Source organism: Stegostoma tigrinum, chromosome 20 (genome assembly GCF_030684315.1).
Source record: "Stegostoma tigrinum isolate sSteTig4 chromosome 20, sSteTig4.hap1, whole genome shotgun sequence".
Classification (NCBI taxonomy): domain Eukaryota; kingdom Metazoa; phylum Chordata; class Chondrichthyes; order Orectolobiformes; family Stegostomatidae; genus Stegostoma; species Stegostoma tigrinum.
Genome location: NC_081373.1, coordinates 6,670,455 through 6,690,285, shown reverse-complemented (window position 1 = coordinate 6,690,285; position 19,831 = coordinate 6,670,455). Strand labels below are relative to the sequence as shown.

General features: G+C 48.0%; 1 protein-coding gene across 1 annotated transcript in view; it reads left to right on the top strand.

Annotated features, from left to right (window-relative positions):
* Positions 1 to 19,551, top strand: part of sema4gb (sema domain, immunoglobulin domain (Ig), transmembrane domain (TM) and short cytoplasmic domain, (semaphorin) 4Gb) — a 199,131-nt gene extending 179,580 nt beyond the window's left edge. Inside the window, exons 13-15 of the mRNA XM_048550687.2 lie at positions 1,527 to 1,681; positions 13,326 to 13,387; positions 16,038 to 19,551. Coding sequence (XP_048406644.1) covers positions 1,527 to 1,681; positions 13,326 to 13,387; positions 16,038 to 16,900 — 1,080 coding nt within the window. The 3' untranslated portion in view covers positions 16,901 to 19,551. The remainder of the gene's footprint in view (positions 1 to 1,526; positions 1,682 to 13,325; positions 13,388 to 16,037) is intronic.
* Positions 19,552 to 19,831: the final 280 nt, after the last annotated feature.

Genomic DNA, 19,831 nt, shown 5'->3' with positions numbered 1-19,831 from the left:
CGCAAACCACTTCAACTCCCCCCTCCCACTCCCTGGATGGCAAATCTAACCTGGGCCGCCTCCAGTGTCTCAATGACGCCAACTGGAAACTGGAGGAGCAGCACCTGATTCTGCCTTGGGAGCCTACAACCCAATGGTCTCAATGTGGACGTCAGTAGTTTCAAAATCTCCCCACCCCCTGCCCTTATCCCATGACCTATCTTCGCTCTCATCCCCGCCTCCTTGACCTGACGCAATCTGTCCATTTCTCCCCCACCTATCTGCCCCTCCCACCTCAGTGACAAATCCCCACCACTGCCTACCTGTACTCACCTAGCACCATCCCACCTACCTTCCCCAGCCCCACCTCCCCCTCTCTCTATCTATTTCAGAGCCCCCTTCCCTCTCCCCCATTTCTGAAGAAGGGTCCCAATCCGAACCGCCAGCTTTCCTGCTCCTCCGATGTGATTGCTCCTGCCGTGTTCCTCCAGCTCCACGCTGTGTTGTCTTTGGAAAACTTGTTCTTTTCATTCTTAACTCTTTTTCCATCTAGTTACTCCATTTGCACTTCTCAGTGCCTCGGGAATGTAGCCAACATCATTAAAGAGCCATCCCACCCAGATACAGTCACTTCTAACTTCCAGGAGGCAGAGGATGCAAAACGTTTGAAAACAAATACCATCAGATTTAAGAATATCTTCTTCCCCGCTGTTATCAGATTTATGAATGGCCCTCTCCTTTATTACAGTTGATCTTTCTCTGCACCTTCACTGTAGCTATAACACTATATTCTGCCTTCTCTTCTATTACCCTGGGGTAAGCTAAGACTTGCCTGGATAGCACACGAAACGATCCTTTGCACTGTATCCAGATACATGTGACAACAATAAATCAAGTCAGTCTCACTTATACGCAAATGCAGACCCACATGTTGTCAACTCTTAAGGTGCCCTCTGGCTGGTAAGCCCACAGTTTCCAGAGCAGCTCAGGACGGGCAAGAATTAAAGACCAAAAAAATTTGCAGATGCTGGTATCCAAGGTAGACACACAGGAGGCTGGAGGAACACAGCAGGCCAGGCAGCATCTGGAGGGAAGGAGCGCTCAATGTTTCAGGTCGAACTCGTCAGTCCTGGAGAAAGGCAATTATCCGAAACGTTGACTCTCCTTCCCTCCGGATGGGCAGTAATGGCTGGCCTCGCTATTGATGCCCGATCTGAGGGTTCCACAGGAAGGCATTTAGGTTTGGCTGAGTCAGCACTGGCTGTTAAACACTGAGCCTCGGGGGAACCCTATGGTCTTACTGAAGCAAAACACGAATGGTGCAAGAACAGGCACGTCAGTGATAAACTCTGAGCCCCTCAGTGTTATTCAAACGTAGTCTGCAATTGAAATGGAGAGAAAAAGTCAAACTGTTACTGCAGCCTGTTTATTATACACCTCAGCATTTTACGGCCTGATGGAGATTAATGTTAAAATAGCACTCATCAGCAAAACGCTGTACATGGGTTGATAGCTCTCCTTTGATGGTGTGCCTCTTTTAATTACAGGGGATGCTGTACGTTGGATCACAGAGCAGTGTACTCCAGCTCGCTGTGGCTCAGTGTCACAAATATTCAACATGCTTCGATTGTGTCTTGGCTCGGGACCCTTACTGTGCTTGGGATGGCAGTGTTTGCCAGGAGATTCAGCTGGGCGAGAACAGGTACTGCCTTGGGTATCAGGGATAACTGCCTGACCTGTGTCGGACTCAGAATCTGCGGTCAGTTTTCGGCCAGTCTTTTATGTAACTGAGTGTGAAGTGAACCTGCTTTTCTGCAATGAGATATAGTGATCTGGAGCGCGAGATAACACAGTGTGGAGCTGGAGGAACACAGCAGGGCCAGGCAGCATCAGAGGAGCAGGAAAGCTGATGTTTCGGGTCGGGACCCTTCTTCAACCATGTCTGAGTGATCTGGAGCGCGCTGCCTGAAAGGCTAGTGAAAGTAGATTCAGTAGGAACTGTAAGGTCAGTTTTGTGAAAAGCTCAAAGAATATTGAGATGTAGTGCATCCTAGAAAGGCGAGTAGCTAAAGGGGCATTTTAAAGAACATTGTGAGTACTTTTAGTTCTCAGTTTAATTCAGGAAAATCCTACGTGACTCAATCTTCCTCAGTACTGCAAGGGAAAACTCATATTGAGCATGGGACTGCTTTTCTTTAATTTTGTTGTGAGTTTGAAACATTGTCAGAGCTGGTCCAGTGTTTGACTGGGCCAAAGAATGCGATGTAGCAAAGGGAAGTGGAAATCTAATGAAACACAAGGTTGCTGTAAGTTTTTTGTACATTGCAGGGACGTGAGCCCTGCTGGCTAGACCAGGCTTATTTCACTCAATACTCAGATCAGTCTGTGGGCAGCTCATGAGGAGTAAATTGTGGAACATTGACAGCTAAAGTGTTGATTTCAGAGTTCTTCGTTTTGCAGTTTGTTGAAATCCTTTTCTGCTGTTTCTTTTTGATAGAACACAGGGCAGTGCAACGCAGAAACAAGCCCTTTGGTCCATCATGTTAGTACTGACTATGATGCTATTCTGAACTAATCCCATCTGCCTGCACATGTTCTGTATCCCTCTACTCTCTGCTTGTTCATGTGTGCATCTAAACACCTTTTAAACTTTGCTAATGTATCTGTTTCTACCACCTCCCCCCACCGCCGCCTCTGTATTCCAGTCACCTACCATCCTCTGTGTAAAAAATTTGCTTCACACATTTTTCAACTTAACCCCTCTTACCACAGCACTCAGAACAAAAGAATCTTTCTGCATCTGTGAAGGGAAAAACAGAGTTAACGTTTTGGGTCTGGTGACCCCCTCCTCAGAACTGATTTCTGTTTTTGCCTTCACAGATACTGCCAGACCTGCTGAGCTTCTCCAGCAACTTTGTTTTTGTTTTGGTTCCTGATTTACAGCATCCGCAGTTCTTGCAGTTTTTAAAAGAGTCCTTCTGTTGTTTTGTTTCCTGTAGACTGCTTTTGGAGACTAGTGTCATGCTTTTTGACCGTGACCTCAAAATACCGTAGGGCTGAAACACATTGGGTTAGTACACACCAGCCAGAGATCACTCATGCAGTTAACCCCACTACACACACAGGCCAGAGCTGTAAATGATTTTTGACCTTTTTTTTGCACATTGCTGGGAAGGAGAAAGGAGAAAAGATGCCTCAAGTGTCTTTCTGCTGAAAGTTGAGGGAGATGCTTAGCTCCCTTATGGTCTCTTCCTGTTACATCGCTCCCTATTGGAGGTTTAATTGGCAGACTACAGGTGTGACTTTCCCTGGATCCTGTTCAGGGCTTTACTTCACAGCTTCAGTGCAGTGGAGGCCGGGACGTTGGATGCCTTCAAGGCAGAGATCGACAAATTCTTGATCTCACAAGGAATCAAGGGCTACGGGGAGAGTGCAGGGAAGTGGAGTTGAAATGCCCATCAGTCATGATTTAAATGGCGGAGTGGACTTGATGAGTTGAATGGCCTTACTTCCGCTCCTATGTCTAATGGACTTATTGTCTTCAGTGGGTTCTTTTTTCTGTCCATAGCAGTCTTCTTTTAAAAGGCATATTTTGTATCTACTACCTAACAATATCTGAGATACTTCAGGGCCCTGATCTATTGCCATGACATGGAAACATGTAAAAATATCAAAGGAATCAGCCATTGTGGCACCCAGCACAGGAAGGGACGTTGCACTGCACTGTATTTTATAATAACTTGTGAACGGTGCCTTGTTGACTTTAAGACGAGAGAGTCCAGGAAAATTGACTAACAAGAATTACTTGCATGGCAACCTCAGCTGTTGTCTTTGGCAAATGTTTGACACTCGTGACAACATTAAAGGTTATTATGTGGCAGGTTTCCAGCAGAGATTGGCCGAGCTGGTTTTTTAATGTTCCGTGCGAGCTGCCTCCCACCCTACTTCATCCAATCTGATGCCCCTGTCCTTCTCATCCTGTTTTCCCTCATGGACAAATCTAGCTTTCTCGTAAAGATATCAAAAGTATTCACCCCAGCTGCTCATTTTCTAACTGTGAGCGTATTCCTTTAGCCTGTGGAGAACGGGCCTCAGATATGTCTTTGTTTTATTCAGTCACAGAGTGAAGACATGACTCCCTGGGTCAGCATTTATTGGCCATCTCTAGTTGGCCTGAAGTTGGTGATGATCTGCCTTCATGTATCGCTGTAGGTAGACACAATAGGGAAGGAATTTCAGGATTTTGACCCAGTGACATTACCTTATATCTTTTAGAGATATTCGGGATCTGTAGTTCTCACTTGCTGTCTCTACAGTAATGCCTCAGCCAATCAGAGTTGAGCTGCCAGCCAATCAGAATTCTTTGATCTTGCAGTGTAAATTGTTGTGAAAGGTTAAAATTTGGCATTCTTGCATTGGTCCTCATGACTACTGAATGAAAACCATGGCAACACACCTCCTTCCAGCAATATAGAAGTGCTGTGCACCTGAGTGACTGTGAGATTAAAAGTACAAAACAGACTCCGAGGTCTAGGAGCAGAGAGGCAGTGGCAAGGAAATTAGGAGCCAACAAAATGTAACTTGCTGTTTACATAAACTATTTGGTGCCAAATATAAATGTGATTGTGTGTCAGGAGAAGCTGTTGGTGAACCATGCCTCTCGAAGTGACCCTGCTCTGTTTCATGGTCATCAGTGTACCCTCAGGATATTCAGCCTGATGCATGAATATTGACAAGGCTAAATTGAGAGTCAGAGAGAGAGAGAGAGAGATGCAAAAGGGATAGTGTTAAGAAACATATCAACTGGAAGGTTTGAGTTATAAGGAGAGGTTGGGACTTTTTTCACTGGAGTGTTGGGGGCTTAGGGATTACCTTATAAAGGTTTACAAAATTGTGAGGGGCATAGATAAGGTTTTTTGTTTATTCATTCACAGGATGTGGGGGCCCCTGGCTAGGCAGCATTTATTGCCCATCCCTAATTGCCCAGACGGCACTGATGAATCAACCACATTGCTGTGGGTCTGGAGTCACATGTAGGCCAGACCAGGTAAGGATGGCAGCTTCCTTCCCTAAAGGGCATTAGTGCACAGCCAAGGAATTTTTTTTCCCAGGGCAGGGGTGCCCAAAACTGCAGGGCACAGGTTTAAAGGTGAGAGGGGAAAGATGTAAAATGGGCCTGAGGAGCAAATTTTCCACACAGAGGGTGGTGCGTGTGTATGAAATGAGTTGCCAGAGGAAGTGTTAGAGGCGGGTACAATTACACCATTTAAAAGACATCTAGATAGGTACCTGAATAGGAAGGGTTTACAGGGACAGGAGCCAAATGCAGGTAAATGGGACTAGTTCAGTTCAGGATAAGTTGGGCTGAGGGCTCTGTTTCCATGATGCGTGGCTCTATGACTCTGTAGCTTTAAGCTTAATTTATTTTGTATGTTGTGTTTTAAGAAGGGAAGACATGATTTTGGAGTTTTTTGTTTGTGAACTTGGTGAGCTTGTCACTGGGGACTCTGGGTGCCTGTTTTAATGAGGGTTCACAGCTCTGAGCCTGGAGCTAACATTGCAGTGAATTAAAAAGAGTAGAGAGTGGAAAATAAACTGAGCTGTTGCATACTGACAGGTGTCCAGTGATACAGGGAGATTAACAATCCAGGAGGAAAGTGAGACAGTCAATGTCATTTGCGCGAGAGAGTGATTTAACGTTGAAGTTTCGTCAGAGATCATAGGAACTGCAGATGCTGGAGAATCTGGGATAACAAGGTGTGGGGCTGGATGAACACAGCAGGCCAAACAGCATCTTGTGAGCAGGAAAGCTGACGTTTCAGGCCTAGACCCTTCATCAGAAATGGTTTCTTGGCCCGAAACGTCAGCTTTCCTGCTCCTCTGATGCTGCTTGGCCTGCTGCGTTCATTCAGCTTCACACCTTGTTATCTCTAAAGTTGAAGTTTAGCTTGTCATTTGCTTTAGTTGCTTTGGGAGAGATAGCAGCTGAAGGAAGGTAACATTTAGTGAATGCATGAACTTCAGCCAGAGGGAACTGGTTACAATGTGTTAGCTTGAGCAAGAAACTTTACAATGGAGATAGCAGTGACTCATCAAAGCTTAGGTGTTAAGAGAATATTGTTAGGTTAAAAGGTGTAGCGTAAATTTGAACTTTGCTTGGTGTTTTTAATGAAATCTTTCCAAACATTCTGTCACATTTTTTGTTGTTCATTTGTGTGACGTGGGCTGAGCCCATCCCTCATTAACCTTCAGAAGGTGATGGTGAACTGCCTTCTGAACTGTTGCACTCCACCTGCTGAGGTCGTTTTTTTCCTTCTTCCGTAAAGAGTTATTGTTTGCATTAAAAACAAACTGAAAGTTTCTTGTCAGTGTGTTAACAAAAGACAAGAGCAAGTAACAAACAAGCCAGAATTCACTCTGGGATACGATTTGTCCAATATTAACATCAGCTGGGATCATAGCATGGCAAGTTTTGAGTTGCATCTGTTGGAATTGTCTATAAGAATGACTCTGACCTTCCAATTGCTTGCTATTCCAGAAACCACTTTGCTCGCATGCTAATGTTTTTATTCCTGTACCTGTGACAGCGTTTCAATGAAGAACAACATAAGCTGGAAGTACCATACTTCATCTTCCACTTAAACACCTGACAGCCTTGAGAACTTAACATTGGGTTCAAGTGGCTTTCATTTTAATTACAACCTCACCCCTCAACATTGCCATGCTTTGTTTGTGTTTTGGTGGCTTTGTCAGCACAGCCAACCCATTTGCTCGTTTTCACACCATCATTCACACCTATTTAACATCTACATCACTCCTTTACCACTGTTAGCACTCCCTTTGCCTCGAGCTCGGGGCAGCTCCCCTTCCCCTCTCTATCTACGGCATAAAAAAGGCCACTGCTTTCCAAACCCTCTCACTTTCTGAAGAAGGGTCACTGGACTCGATACGTTAGCTCTTGTTTCTTTTGTCACCGATGCTGCCAGATCTGCTGAGTTTCTCCAGCAGTTTCTGTTTTTATTTTGGAATTTTACACGTAGCGCTCTGTTTGTTAAAGATAAAACAGCCCGCTGGGAGATAATACCGATATTATCAAGTTATTTAGACAGAGAGGAACAAGGGTTTTGATTAGAGTTGAGCAGTTGAGGCTAGGTTTGGGGAGAAGCCTTCAAACTTGGATTTGGCCTCTTCAGATGTTAAATTAGGAAATAGTTCTGTTTGCAAAGAATGACAGACGTTTAGCATTCATTTCTTCAAACAGCAGATCCATTCATAGTTTTAAAAAGTGAGACAGAATTTGGGAAACGAGAACTGTTGAGGTAGGATTTCCCCAAAGTGGGGTCAATATTGGGGAAGTGAGCGTAGAGTTGTGGGTCGTGAGAGCTGAGTCTGCTGTGGAATTCTGATGGAGTTCAGGCAGCTACATTCCCCCTTGCGCAGCCCCTACTCTCCTCTCAGTTTGCACTGAAGGGGCTGTGACAATTCTCAAACAGTGGGCGATAGCTCAGGAAGCACTGCATTAAGGAGTAGACAATAGCCTAGTGGTATTATCACTGGACTGTTAATCTAGGAAACCCAGGTAATGTTCTGCAGGACCTGGATTCGAATCCCACCATGGTAGATGGTGGAATTTGCATTCTGTGATGATTTGGGAATAAGCGTCTAGTGATAACAGTGAAACTGTTATCAGGAGAAAAACCCATCTGGTTCACTCATGTCCTTTGGGGAAGGAAACTGCCATCCTTACCTGGTCTGGCCTACATATGACTTCAGACCCACAGCAATGTGGTTGACTCTTAACTGCCCTCTGGGCAATTAGGGATGGACAATAAATGCTGCTGAGTCTGTGATGCCCTCAACCTGTACATAAATTTAAAAAGTGATAAGGAGTACAGGCATTATATTAGAAATGACAGGGGCATGATTTTAAGGTGATTGGAGGAAGGTAGAACATAGAACATAGCACAGTACAGCACAGTACAGGCCGCTCGGCCCACAATGTTGTGCCAAACTTCTACCCTAATCCTAAGGTCTATCTAACCTCCACCCCTACCTTATACTATCATCCATATGCCTATCTAATAGCTGCTTAAATGCCCCTAATGAGGCGAACCCCACTACCCTCTCAGGCAATGCATTTCACGCCCCGACCACTCTCTGAGTAAAGAACCTACCTCTGATGTCTCCCCTATATCTACCTCCACTCACTTTAAAACTGTGCCCCTCGTAATAGCTACCTCCACCCTAGGAAACAGTCTCTGGATGTCCACGCCACCTATACCTCTGATCATTTTGTACACCCCTATCAAGTAAAAATCATAAAGGTATAGGGGAGATGTCAGAGGTAGGTTCTTCACACAGAGAGACACAGAGTGTGGGATGTGCTGCCGGCAGTGGTAGTGGAGTCAGGTACTTTAGGGACTTTTAAGCAACTCTTGGATAGGCATATGGAGGATAGTAAAATCTATGGTGAGCAGAGTGTGAAGCTGGATGAACACAGCAGGCCAAGCAGCATCTCAGGAGCACAAGAGCTGATGTTTCGGGCCTAGATCCTTCATCACAAAAGGGCGATGGGGAGACGGCTCTGGAATAAATAGGGAGAGAGGAGGAGGCGGACCGAAGATGGATAGAGGAGAAGATAGGTGGAGAGGAGAGTATAGGTGGGGAGGTAGGGAGGGGATAGGTCTGTCCAGGGAAGACGGACAGGTCAAGGAGGTAGGATGAGGTTAGTAGGTAGGAGATGGAGGTGCGGCTTTGGGTGGGAGGAAGGGATGGGTGAGAGGAAGAACAGGTTAGGGAGGCCGAGACAGGCTGGGCTGGTTTTGGGATGCAGTGGGTGGGGGGAAGAGCTGGGCTCCCCAAAACCCTAGCCCTGTAACCCTGCATTCCAAATCACCAACCTAACTAGCCTGCACATCCATAGACATGGTAGTTTGATCTTAGTGTAGGATAATAGGTCGACACAACATGGTGGGCTGTACTGGTCTATGTTCTGTGTTTCCATTGAATACGGCAGGACAGGCTTGCACAGCTAGGGGACGTCTGCTTGTTACTGTATGTCTGTGTCTAATGGAAATCCAAGCCAGTTTTTCCTGAGATAGTGGGAACTGCAGATGCTGGAGAATCCAAGATAACAAAATGTGAGGCTGGATGTACACAGCAGGCCAAGCAGCATCTCAGGAGCACAAAGGCTGATGTTTCGGGCCTAGACCCTTCATCAGAGAGGGGGATGGGGAGAGGGTTCTGGAATAAATAGGGAGAGAGGGGGTGGCGGACCGAAGATGGATAGAGGAGAAGATAGGTGGAGAGGAGAGTATAGGTGGGGAGGTAGGGAGGGGATAGGTCAGTCCAGGGAAGTCGGACAGGTCAAGGAGGTCGGATGAGGTTAGTAGGTGGGAAATGGAGGTGCGGCTTGGGGTGGGAGGAAGAGATGGGTGAGAGGAAGAACAGGTTAGGGAGGCAGAGACAGGCTGGACTGGTTTTGGGATGCAGTGGGGGGAGGGGATGAGCTGGGCTGATTTTGGGATGCGGTGGGGGAAGGGGAGATTTTGAAGCTGGTGAAGTCCACATTGATACCATTGGGCTGCAGGTTCCCAAGCGGAATATGAGTTGCTGGTCCTGCAACCTTCGGGTGGCATCATTGTGGCACTGCAGGAGGCCCATGATGGACATGTCATCTAAAGAATGGGAGGGGGAGTAGAAATGGTTCACGACTGGGAGGTGCTGTTGTTTATTGCGAACCGAGCGGAGGTGTTCTGCAAAGCGGTCCCCAAGCCTCCGCTTGGTTTCTCCAATGTAGACGAAGCCACACCGGGTACACTGGATACAGTATACCACATTGGCAGATAGCAAGTTTTGAGAAGATTTGTAGCTCAGGTTGAGGTTCTGGATGTGAGTTTGCTCGCTGAGCTGGAAGGTTCGTTTTCAGATGTTTCGTCACCATTCTAGGTAACATCATCAGTGAGCATCAGGTGATTTTCTTCCCAACCATCCCAACACCCACAGAACGAAGCTGCATTAGAACATTGTTCCAACGAGCCACCACACACTGCAGCACAGAGGAACTACGCAGAGCAGAGGAAAATCACCAATACAGCGTATTCAAAAAGAATGGGTACCCTATGAATACAGTCCGCCGATTCCTCAGCAACAAACCCAAAGAAACAGACAAAACGGGCTCAGAAACCATAACCACTCTCCTCTACATCAAAGACATTTCCGAAATGACTGCCAGACTACTCGGACCTCTTGGCATCAGGGTAGCCCGCAAACCCACCAACACACTAAAACAGCAGCTAATGAACTTAAAAAGATCCTAAACAGACAACAAATAAAACGAACGTTATCTACAAAATACCTTGCAAGAACTGTGACAAACATTACATTGGACAAACTGGCAGAAAGCTAGCCACCAGGATACATGAACATCAACGAGCCACAAAATGACATGACCCACTATCACTCGTATCCTTACATACAGATGAGGAAGGACACCACTTTGATTGGGACAACACATCCATCCTAGGACAAGCCAAACAGAGACACGCACGAGGATTCCTAGAAGCATGGCATTCCAACCGGAACTCCATCAACAAGCACATAGATTTGGAGCCAATCTACCATCCCCTGAGAAAAAGAACAGGAAATGACATCACCAACGCAGGAAATGACATGACCAACCCAAGGAAACCTAACCAGATAAATAGAAAGCGGGACATAACACCAGCGCTTCGTTGGAGGCTCACAGATGATGTTACCTAGAATGGTGACAAAACGTCTGAAAACGAACCTTCCAGCTCAGCGAGCAAACTCACACCCAGCACATTGGCAGATGTGTATGTGAACCTCTGCTGAATATGGAAAGTCATGCTGGGGCCTGGGATGGGGGTGAGGGAGGAGGTGTGGGGGCAAGTGTAGCATTTCCTGCGGTTGCAGGGGAAGGTGCCGGGTGTGGTGGGGTTGGAGGGCAGTGTAGAGCGAACAAGGGAGTCACGGAGAGAGTGGTCTCTCCGGAAAGCAGACAAGGGTGGGGATGGAAAAATGTCTTGGGTGGTGGGGTCGGATTGTAGATGGCAGCAGTGTCGGAGGATGATGCGTTGTATCTGGAGGTTGGTGGGGTGGTGTGTGAGAACGAGGGGGATCCTCTTTGGGCGGTTGTGGCGGGGGCGGGGTGTGAGGGATGTGTTGTGGGAAATGCGGGAGACGCGGTCAAGAGAGTTCTCGATCACTGCGGAGTGAAGGTTGCGGTCCTTGAAGAACTTGGACATTGGGGATGTGCGGGAGTGGAATGCCTCATCGTGGGAGCAGATGTGGCGGAGGCGGAGGAATTGGGAATAGGGGATGGAATTTTTGCAGGAGGGTTTTTCCTGAGCTTTCCATTGACTGACCCTCTGCAACACAGAATTTGGTTTGTCATAAACTGGGAAATTGCTGGCACTTGCATTCACAAGAATTAAGGGATTTCCGAAGGCATTCTGGTTGCCTAGGCAATGCCTTGTTTGTTTCAAGTAATTTGGCAGAAGCTTGAGTTGCAAAGCAGGCTGGGTGTTTTCAGCATTAGACGCATTCCAGGGGGTGGAGCGAGAGAGAGTTAGATAACAAAGTGTGGGGCTGGATGAACACAGCAGGCCAAGCAGCATCTCAGGAGCACAAAAGCTGACGCTTCGGTGATGAAGGGTCTAGGCCTGAAACGTCAGCTTTTGTGCTCCTGAGATGCTGCTTGGCCTGCTGTGTTCATCCAGCTCCACACTTTGTTATCTTGGATTCTCCAGCATCTGCAGTTCACATTATCTCTGAGAGAGAGTTAGAGCCCGAAACGGAAAGAAAACAGTTGCAAACATTGAAATTGGAAGGCATGTGCCTGGAGAGATCTTTGTTGTGATACTGTGTAAGACAGCTGAGAGTGAGTCAGCAACCGGTTCTACAGCTTAGTCAGAAGGGCTCCCACAGTGCATTGGATAGTGTCCCAACCTGTGAGCCAGGAGTTCAAGGTTCAGGTCCAACCTCCTGCAAAGTATGCCGTAACATTGAGGAGCTTGGTTTGGGGCATAACAATTAACATGGATCACCTGGACACAATGGCCTGAATCTGTGCTGTATTTCTCAGTTTCCTACAGTGAGGAAAGAGGCCCTTTGCCTCATTGAGTCCCTGACCCTGACCGTCCACAGAGAATCCCACCCCCACTCCCTGCCTGTAACCCTGCATTTCCCATGGCCAATCCACCTAGCCTGCAGGTACTATGGGAGGAAACTGAAGCACGCTGAGGGAATCCAAGCAGACACGGGGAGATCATGCAAACCCTTCGCAGTCATAGATCATAAACTCCCTACAGTGTGGAAGCAGGCCATTTGGCGTATCGACAGTCTGAAGAGCATTTCATTCAGACTCACTCCCCTACCCTAGCCCTGTAACCCTGCATTCCCCGTGGCCAACCCAACTAGCCTGCACATCCCTAGACACCATAGGTAATTACCCATGGCCATTCCACCGAGCCTGCACATCTTTGGACTGTGGGAGGAAACTGGAGCACCCGGAGGAAATCCACGTAGACAGGGGGAGAATGTGCAAACTCCGCACAGACAGTTACCTGAGGGTGGAATCAAACCTGGGTCCCTGGCGCTGTGAGACAGCAGTGCTAACCTCTGAGCCACCGTGCTGCCCATTTTAGTCTCTTGCCAACCCAAGCTGGGAGTCATTGTTGGTGGAGAGTATCAATTTGCAGCCAGGCAATTTACTTTTTCAATCTATCTGGCTTGTGTGTGAGAGAGAGAGAGAGAGAGAGAGAGAGATGATATATGTTGCGTGTCCTATCACTGAACTCTCTTAGCAACCCAGAACATGGAGTCTGATGTAGGAAGCCAGGAAAAACTTTAATGTACCTTGATTCAAGTGTTAAAGGTTTGGACGTGGGACGAACCACAAAGTCAAATAGTTCACAGTGCAAAGAATTTAAAGGGTGGAGAAGGCAATGGAAAACGGGGAACGTGGGTATGTCAATGGGGCTTCTCTCCTGTGTAAAATGTGGGCACTGATTTTGATTATAAAAATGATGTTTTTCTTGCCCAGAGGGAAAAACCAGTGAATACCAATACTTGAGAAAGACTATACTGGTGAATTCACTGGTCATACTGGTGATCCATGTTGAGGTGATTGAAACCTGTTATGCCTCTTTCACCTGTTTTACTGGTTATTCCTTCAGAATGGGTTCATGGCATGGGTTCGATCTCTAGCCCTACTCCATCCTCCATTTAACTCAGTAGCATCAAAGAAAGTCTTTGTCTGGTCTTCTGCCGCTGCTACACCCTCGTTTCGACCTCTTCACCCTGAGTTCCTTTCTCTGTTGTAGGGCACAGCTGATTCAAGACATTGTGACTGGGAAGAACGGGTGTACAGAACCTGGTCAAGATGGTACGTTCACTTACGCAGTAACGCACGCGGTAATCCTTTCTGTGGGTTGAGGCGGCTTGTAGAAACTCCCGCGGGAGACACTGGAGAGAGAAGGTGTGGATGAGGAATGGCACGACTATCTCGTATAGGTCAGCAGTGACAGCTCCCTCAGAGATCAGTCACAAAGTCTCGGCGAAACCAAGACTGAGCCTCTCATGCCGTCTTTCGATTGAGGCCTTCAGTGGAGGTCCCACTGAGCTGCCTGGTAGGATGTAAATTGGAAAGGTGGTGTCCTGGACAATATTTATCCCTCAATCAACACAATCTGATTGGATTGCACCATCATTGCCATTTTGAGAGAGCTTGCTGTGTGCTCATTGGCTGTTGCATTTCCTACATCGCTAAAATAATTACACTTCAAAAGTACTTCTTTGGCTGTAAAGGCTCAGGACATTGTGGAGGGTACTATTGAAATGCAAGTCTTTCCTTTGCTTGGAATAAGAACATAGGAGCAGGAGGAGGCAGTTTTTCCCATCAAGCCTCCCCTCCTCATTAAATATAGAATCCCTACAGTGTGGAAGCTGGCCATTCGGCCCATCAGGCCCATGCTGACCCTCTGAAGAGCAGCCCACCCCAGACCCACATCCCTGTCCTATGCCTGCATTTTTCGCCTGGCCGAGCCCCCTAGCCTGCACAACCCCAGGCAACTTAATATGACCAGTCTGGTTGTGAGAGGGAACTGGAGCACCCAGACGAAACCCACACAGATACAGGGAGAGTGTGAAAACTCCATGCAGACAGGAATCGAACCCAGCTCCCAGGCAAGGAGGGAGAGGTTGAGAAGGACAGCCCTTCATGGGAACCTCTGTCATTGGGCGGGAATTGAACCTGCTCTGTTAGCAGCACACTGCTTCACAAGCCAACTGTCCAGTCAACTGAGCTACCCCGTGCCCCAGTGACCGCAGCTGATTGAACCCTTCAATGCCTTTTAGCCACCCCAAGCCCATAACCCCGTGGGCCAATGGAAGTCAAAATTCGATCAATCTCCACCTTCAACACACTCAAAGACTGAGTTTTCACAGCCCTGTGTGGGAGAGAGTTTGATTTCTTTCAACTACTTGCAGTCTAAGCTGACAGAGAAAGACAGTTTGAAAGTACTCAATTCTGAACTCAGTCATTCAGTTACCTCATTGCCCTGACTGACCAAGGGGTTAATATTTCTGTCAAACTCAATACATCCATCAGTGAGAATCTGATGGGGTTAAAAATGGGAAAAAAGGCTCTTTTTTTGGTCAGAGATTCAAGAGCAAAGTGATGCAAACTTCTTGGCACTGTGAGGACATTCAGGGTGAGATCAGGAACCAAAGTGTGTATATTTCGGTGCAGCAAGGTGAGTTGGAGTGTAATGTATCAGTGTTGATCTTCCACTGGGCAGCTTTTATTTTATCAACTCACTGGGTGTGGCTTTGCTGACTGGCCAGCCTGGATTGTCCCGGCCCTAACTGCCCCCTGCGAAGGTGGTGGTGAGCTGCCTTCTTGAATCGCTGCAGCCCATGTGCTACAGGTAGATCCATCATGTCATTAGGGAGGGAATTCCAGGATTTTAACCCAGGAAACAGTGAAGGAACAGCGATATATTTCCAAGTCAGGATGGTGAGTGACTGGGAGGGCAACTTGGAGGTCGTGGTGTTCCCATGTATCTGCTGCCCTTGTCCTTCTAGTGGCTATGTGTTTGCAAGGTCAAACACACAGGATCTTTGGTGAATTTCTGCAGTGCACCTTGTAGATAATACACACTGCTGTTACTAAGCGTCGGTGGTGGGGGGAGTGGGATATTTGTGGATGTAGTGCCAATCAAGCAGCTGCTTTATCCTGGATGGTGTTAAGCTTCTTGGGTGTTGTTGGGGGGCTGCACCCATCCAGGCAAATGGGGAGTGTTCCATCACACTCCTGACTTGTGCCATGTAGATGGTGGACTGGCTTTGGGATGCCAGGAGGTGAGGTACTCTGACTGGCTTCTGTGTCGTGTGACGGAGAGGACTATATTTGATTACTTCAGACGTGGTGGAAGATAGCTTGCTATTTGAGAGAAAGCCCCGTTATCGCTGAAGTAGCACAGAAAATTAATTTGCACTTAACTGCCCTAACTGATATAGACGCTGGATAAAGAAACAGCTCTGTTTAATGTAAGTGGCAACAGGATTGGGAGAGATACTCCAGAACAGCATCGTGATCAGAGGCTGGAAATGATTGGTGCCAGTTAATGGTGCTGTAGCATGAGCAAGATCATGGCAACGGGAAATGAGAATTGTGGAGGGGCTTTGACCTATGTGCGAGATCCAGAGAGTTGGCCCAGCTCAGGGCCTTGAACCTACAAGAGTCGATCCTTGATTTTTCGATTCTTCCTGAAATTCAACTATCTTAGCTTTTGCCCAGTCTCTGCCATTGGCCTGAATGGTGATCCACTCTGACAGGCTAACATAAAACCGTAGCTATCAGCCAAACAGCAGGTAATGACGTGGAATCTGAGTCTTTCTCTGGTAATGTTCACTACTTCTATGACAGCGTTTGGATAGAAATATGTCTCTGTCGCTGTAACTACATGCAGTAATAATGATATGCCCCCGATGGAGTGATCATCCCAGTAACTGTGTCCTCTCTTTCTCTGCAGTTCCTTTGGAAGCGAAGAACAGATGGGTGCAGAAAGGGACAGATGTCTTCCTACAGTGCATCCTCAGTTCGAACGTCGCCACCACGAGGTGGAAAGTCAATGAAGAGGAGGTGCTGGGGAATGATGGGAAACATTATTGCCTGAAGGATGGCTCTCTGGTGATCAAGGACGTGCAGCCCACTGATGAAGGGCAGTACAGATGCTTTGCTGAGGAGAATGGAGTACACTATGTGGTAGCCTTACATAATATCAGTGTTGGGGATAGCTCTGCAGTCACACCCATCCCTCAGCCATCCTCCCCTCAGCGGCTGATCTCTAAGGGCCGCGAGTTCGTCTATCTCATCATCATCGCCGCCCTGGCTGCTCTCACCCTCGTCCTGACCACTCTGTCCATCTACCTGTTCTGCTGGCCCTCCAAGAGGGGCGATTACAGCGTCCGGTTGCCCAGCTCGTCGCTGGTGGAGCTGCAGCATGTTTCGGGCTCGTGCACCGGGAAAGCCGAGGACGGGGACGCTGGTCGGCCTTATGGCGGAGAGCGCCTCCTGAAGATCATCCCGGGCGAAGGGGCGACGTCGGCCTACCACAGGGGCCCAGGCAGCGGGGAGCTGCTCCCCCCACCTCCTCCGCCTCCTCCCCCACTGCCCCTCCCCCACGACTCTCCCCCTCCGACTTCGGTCACCCCCAACGGCCTGCCGCACGTGTTGAGGAAAATGAACGGTAACTCGTACGTCCTGCTGCGGCAGGCCAACGAGATGGAGCCTGGTCTGCCCCATTACCACTCCTTCACCGAGGAGCTCAGCAAGATGCTGGAGAAACGCAAGCACGCCCAGCTGGTGGAGAAACCGGACGAGAGCTCGGTGTGAGGGAAGCGGGCGAGTGTGGGGGGTGCCGCGCCTCCCAGCTACGGTGCCGCAACATCTACCTCAGAAGTTCACCAAAGATCCTCAGGCAGCACCTTCCAAACCCAACACCGCCTCCCATCCAGACAGGCAGCAGACACATGGGAGCACCATCCCCTTGCTCGTTCCCCTCCGAGCCACTCACCATCCTGACTTGGAAATATATCGCCATTCCTTCCCTGTCGCTGGGTCAGAATCCTGGAGTTCCCTCCGTAAGGGCATTGGGAGTATGGACTGCAGCGGTTCAAGAAGGAAGCTCACCACCACCTTCTCGAGGGGCAACTGGGGACAGGGCACCAGATGGTGGATCCGGCCAGCGATGCCCATGTCCAACAAATAAATAATAAGAAAGTGTCAGTGTTTAAGGGAAGTCCACCACAGGAGGCTGACTCAGGTCTTGTCCGAAGACCCCCTTTTTCTATTTCGCCAATCCAGAATCCGACTGTACGTGGAAAGCATTTACCAACTGTAAATAATGGCTTGGCTTTTAGTATATTCTTCACTCTGTTTTTGGATATCAGTCGAAGGCGAGATTTTATAGAGAGCCCACTGAGCTTAAAAACGGTGAAGCACAAAACGGGAGTCGAGAGCAAACCCTTGACCTTTTATCAACTGAGCATTGTCACGTCCTTGAGCAGACCAAGCTTGAGGGGCTGAATGGCCTCCTCTTGTTCCTATGTAACCCAGCGGGAATCTCCTGATAAAAGACAGGCTGCTGCAAATGGGCAGGGCAGACACAGTGGTGAGTTTGTGCTAAAACTGACATGTCTGTGGAGCGTTGCTGCCAAATGGCCGATCAAGATAGTAAATATATTTTACACGCTTCGACATATGGACACTTTACACCCGTGGTGCAGCGTGGAGTGTCTCTTGGAGCTGAATTCCAGCCACAAAAGAAAACAAAAAGAACTGCGGATGCTGGAAATCAGAAGCATAAACGGAAAATGCTGGAGAAACTCAGCAGGTCTGGTAGCATCTGTGGAGAGAACTGGACCCGAAGAGTTAACTCTGTTTTCTTTCCACAGATGCTGGCAGACCTGCTGAGTTTTTGCAGCGATTCCTGTCCTTGTATCAGCCAGCACGAGAACTGTTGGCTTGATTATAATGTGCACACCAGCCATTTTACTAGCACTTGCAGAGATTATTCTGTATTGGAGAAAGGACGAGGAGGAAAAATAATTCCTTAAAATCATCTTCCCCAAGAGAGGTACGATGCTGGCCCCCCTCAGAAGAGGGTGTGGTTTGAACTGATGGGTCATCCCTCTGTTTGCACAGTGTGAACGAGCTTTATTTTCCCATCATCACACCTCAGATCATGACAGGCTAATGGGGCTTTGTGTCTGGCAGTTACAGATACAGGCTGCAGTGGGGATGGGGCAGGAACCAGGGGAATTGTGTGCGGGTGTGCAAGACCCGGAGGGGGTTTCGGAGATTGGGCAGTTGCAGATACTGAGGGGGTGGGGTGGGTTCCTCTATGGACAGGTTTAGGGTGTGCAGGGGAAGGCAGTGTGGACTGTATGAACGGGGAGAAGTGTTGCGATGTTCGTTCTTGGTCTCACTGGCAGATTGTCTTTGGCTGCCTGGAGGTATGTTAAAATCAAGCTGCCTCCGTGTGGCCTGGAGTCACATGGGGCTGATAGCAACCAGGCTGGGCTGCTGGCACCATCCCTTTCGCAAAGGCCTTCAAGAAATAGTTGAGTTCTTACAGCAATCCAGTGTGGTAGATGCCTGGTTCTCGACCATAACCTGCAGTCTGCACGCTGTTGAACCTTAATTATGGAACAGCCCCATCCAGGTCCCACTGTCATGCAATAGGGAGAAGAGCACAAAACCCAGAATTTTCTTTGAAAGTAGTAAAATACTGGATATTTGTGTTAAGGAAGATTTGGGTGTCTTTGTACGTGAAACACAAAAATAAATGCAGCACACGGCCGATACCAGTAGCTGCGTAGGAGCGTAGTATGTTGGCTTTTGTGGGTGAGGGTTCGGAGTACAATAGGAAAGTCTTTTGCCCTTTAGTAGGGTTTTAGAGAACCACTGCCCGGGTGACTGCTTGCAGTTTTTCTCCTGACTTAGGGAAAGTCAGTGTTGACTTTGAGGACACGCAGTTAAGTTTGACTCTACTGTTTCCTGTTTTAAGAAGATGATTATGTAGATTGGGCCTACCCTCCCTATAGTTTGAAGGAAGGAGAGCAGACCTCATTGCAAAGCGTAGGATACAGGGCACAATAGGGCTTTCTTTTCGAGATTCCAGAACTGGAGGCCATTGTCCTGAGGGCAAGGGACCCATCCTTTTCAATGGAGATAAGCAGTAAGTGAGAGGGCTGTGAATCTTTGGACTCCTGAACTGCCCCACCCCGAGGGGACCGGGGATAGATCACTTGAATGGGTTCAATATCTGTTTTAAACTCAGAAGGAACGAGATTTATGGTAGCTGGGTGAGAGTTGGATAAAGATCAGAGGTCAGCTATCATCTTGTTGAAGGGTGGAGTAAACCCTGAAGGGCTGTTTGGTCTCTTTCTACTTTTCCATTCCACATGCGCCTCCTCCCAATAAATAATCCACCCAAGATAATGAAATGTGAGGCTGGATGAACACAGCAGGCCCAGCAGCATCTCAGGAGCACAAAAGCTGACGTTTCGGGCCTAGACCCTTCATCAGATAAGCCTAGGCCCGAAACGTCAGCTTTTGTGCTCCTGAGATGCTGCTGGGCCTGCTGTGTTCATCCATCCTCACATTTCATTATCTTGGATTCTCCAGCATCTGCAGTTCCCATTATCATCAAATAATCCACCCAGATGCTTAAAGATATACGTGTTCCCAAAAACATCTCCTTGCTCTGAGTGCGGGGTTATGCAGAGTCATAGCAAAGACCCATGTGTTTTGCTGTGACTG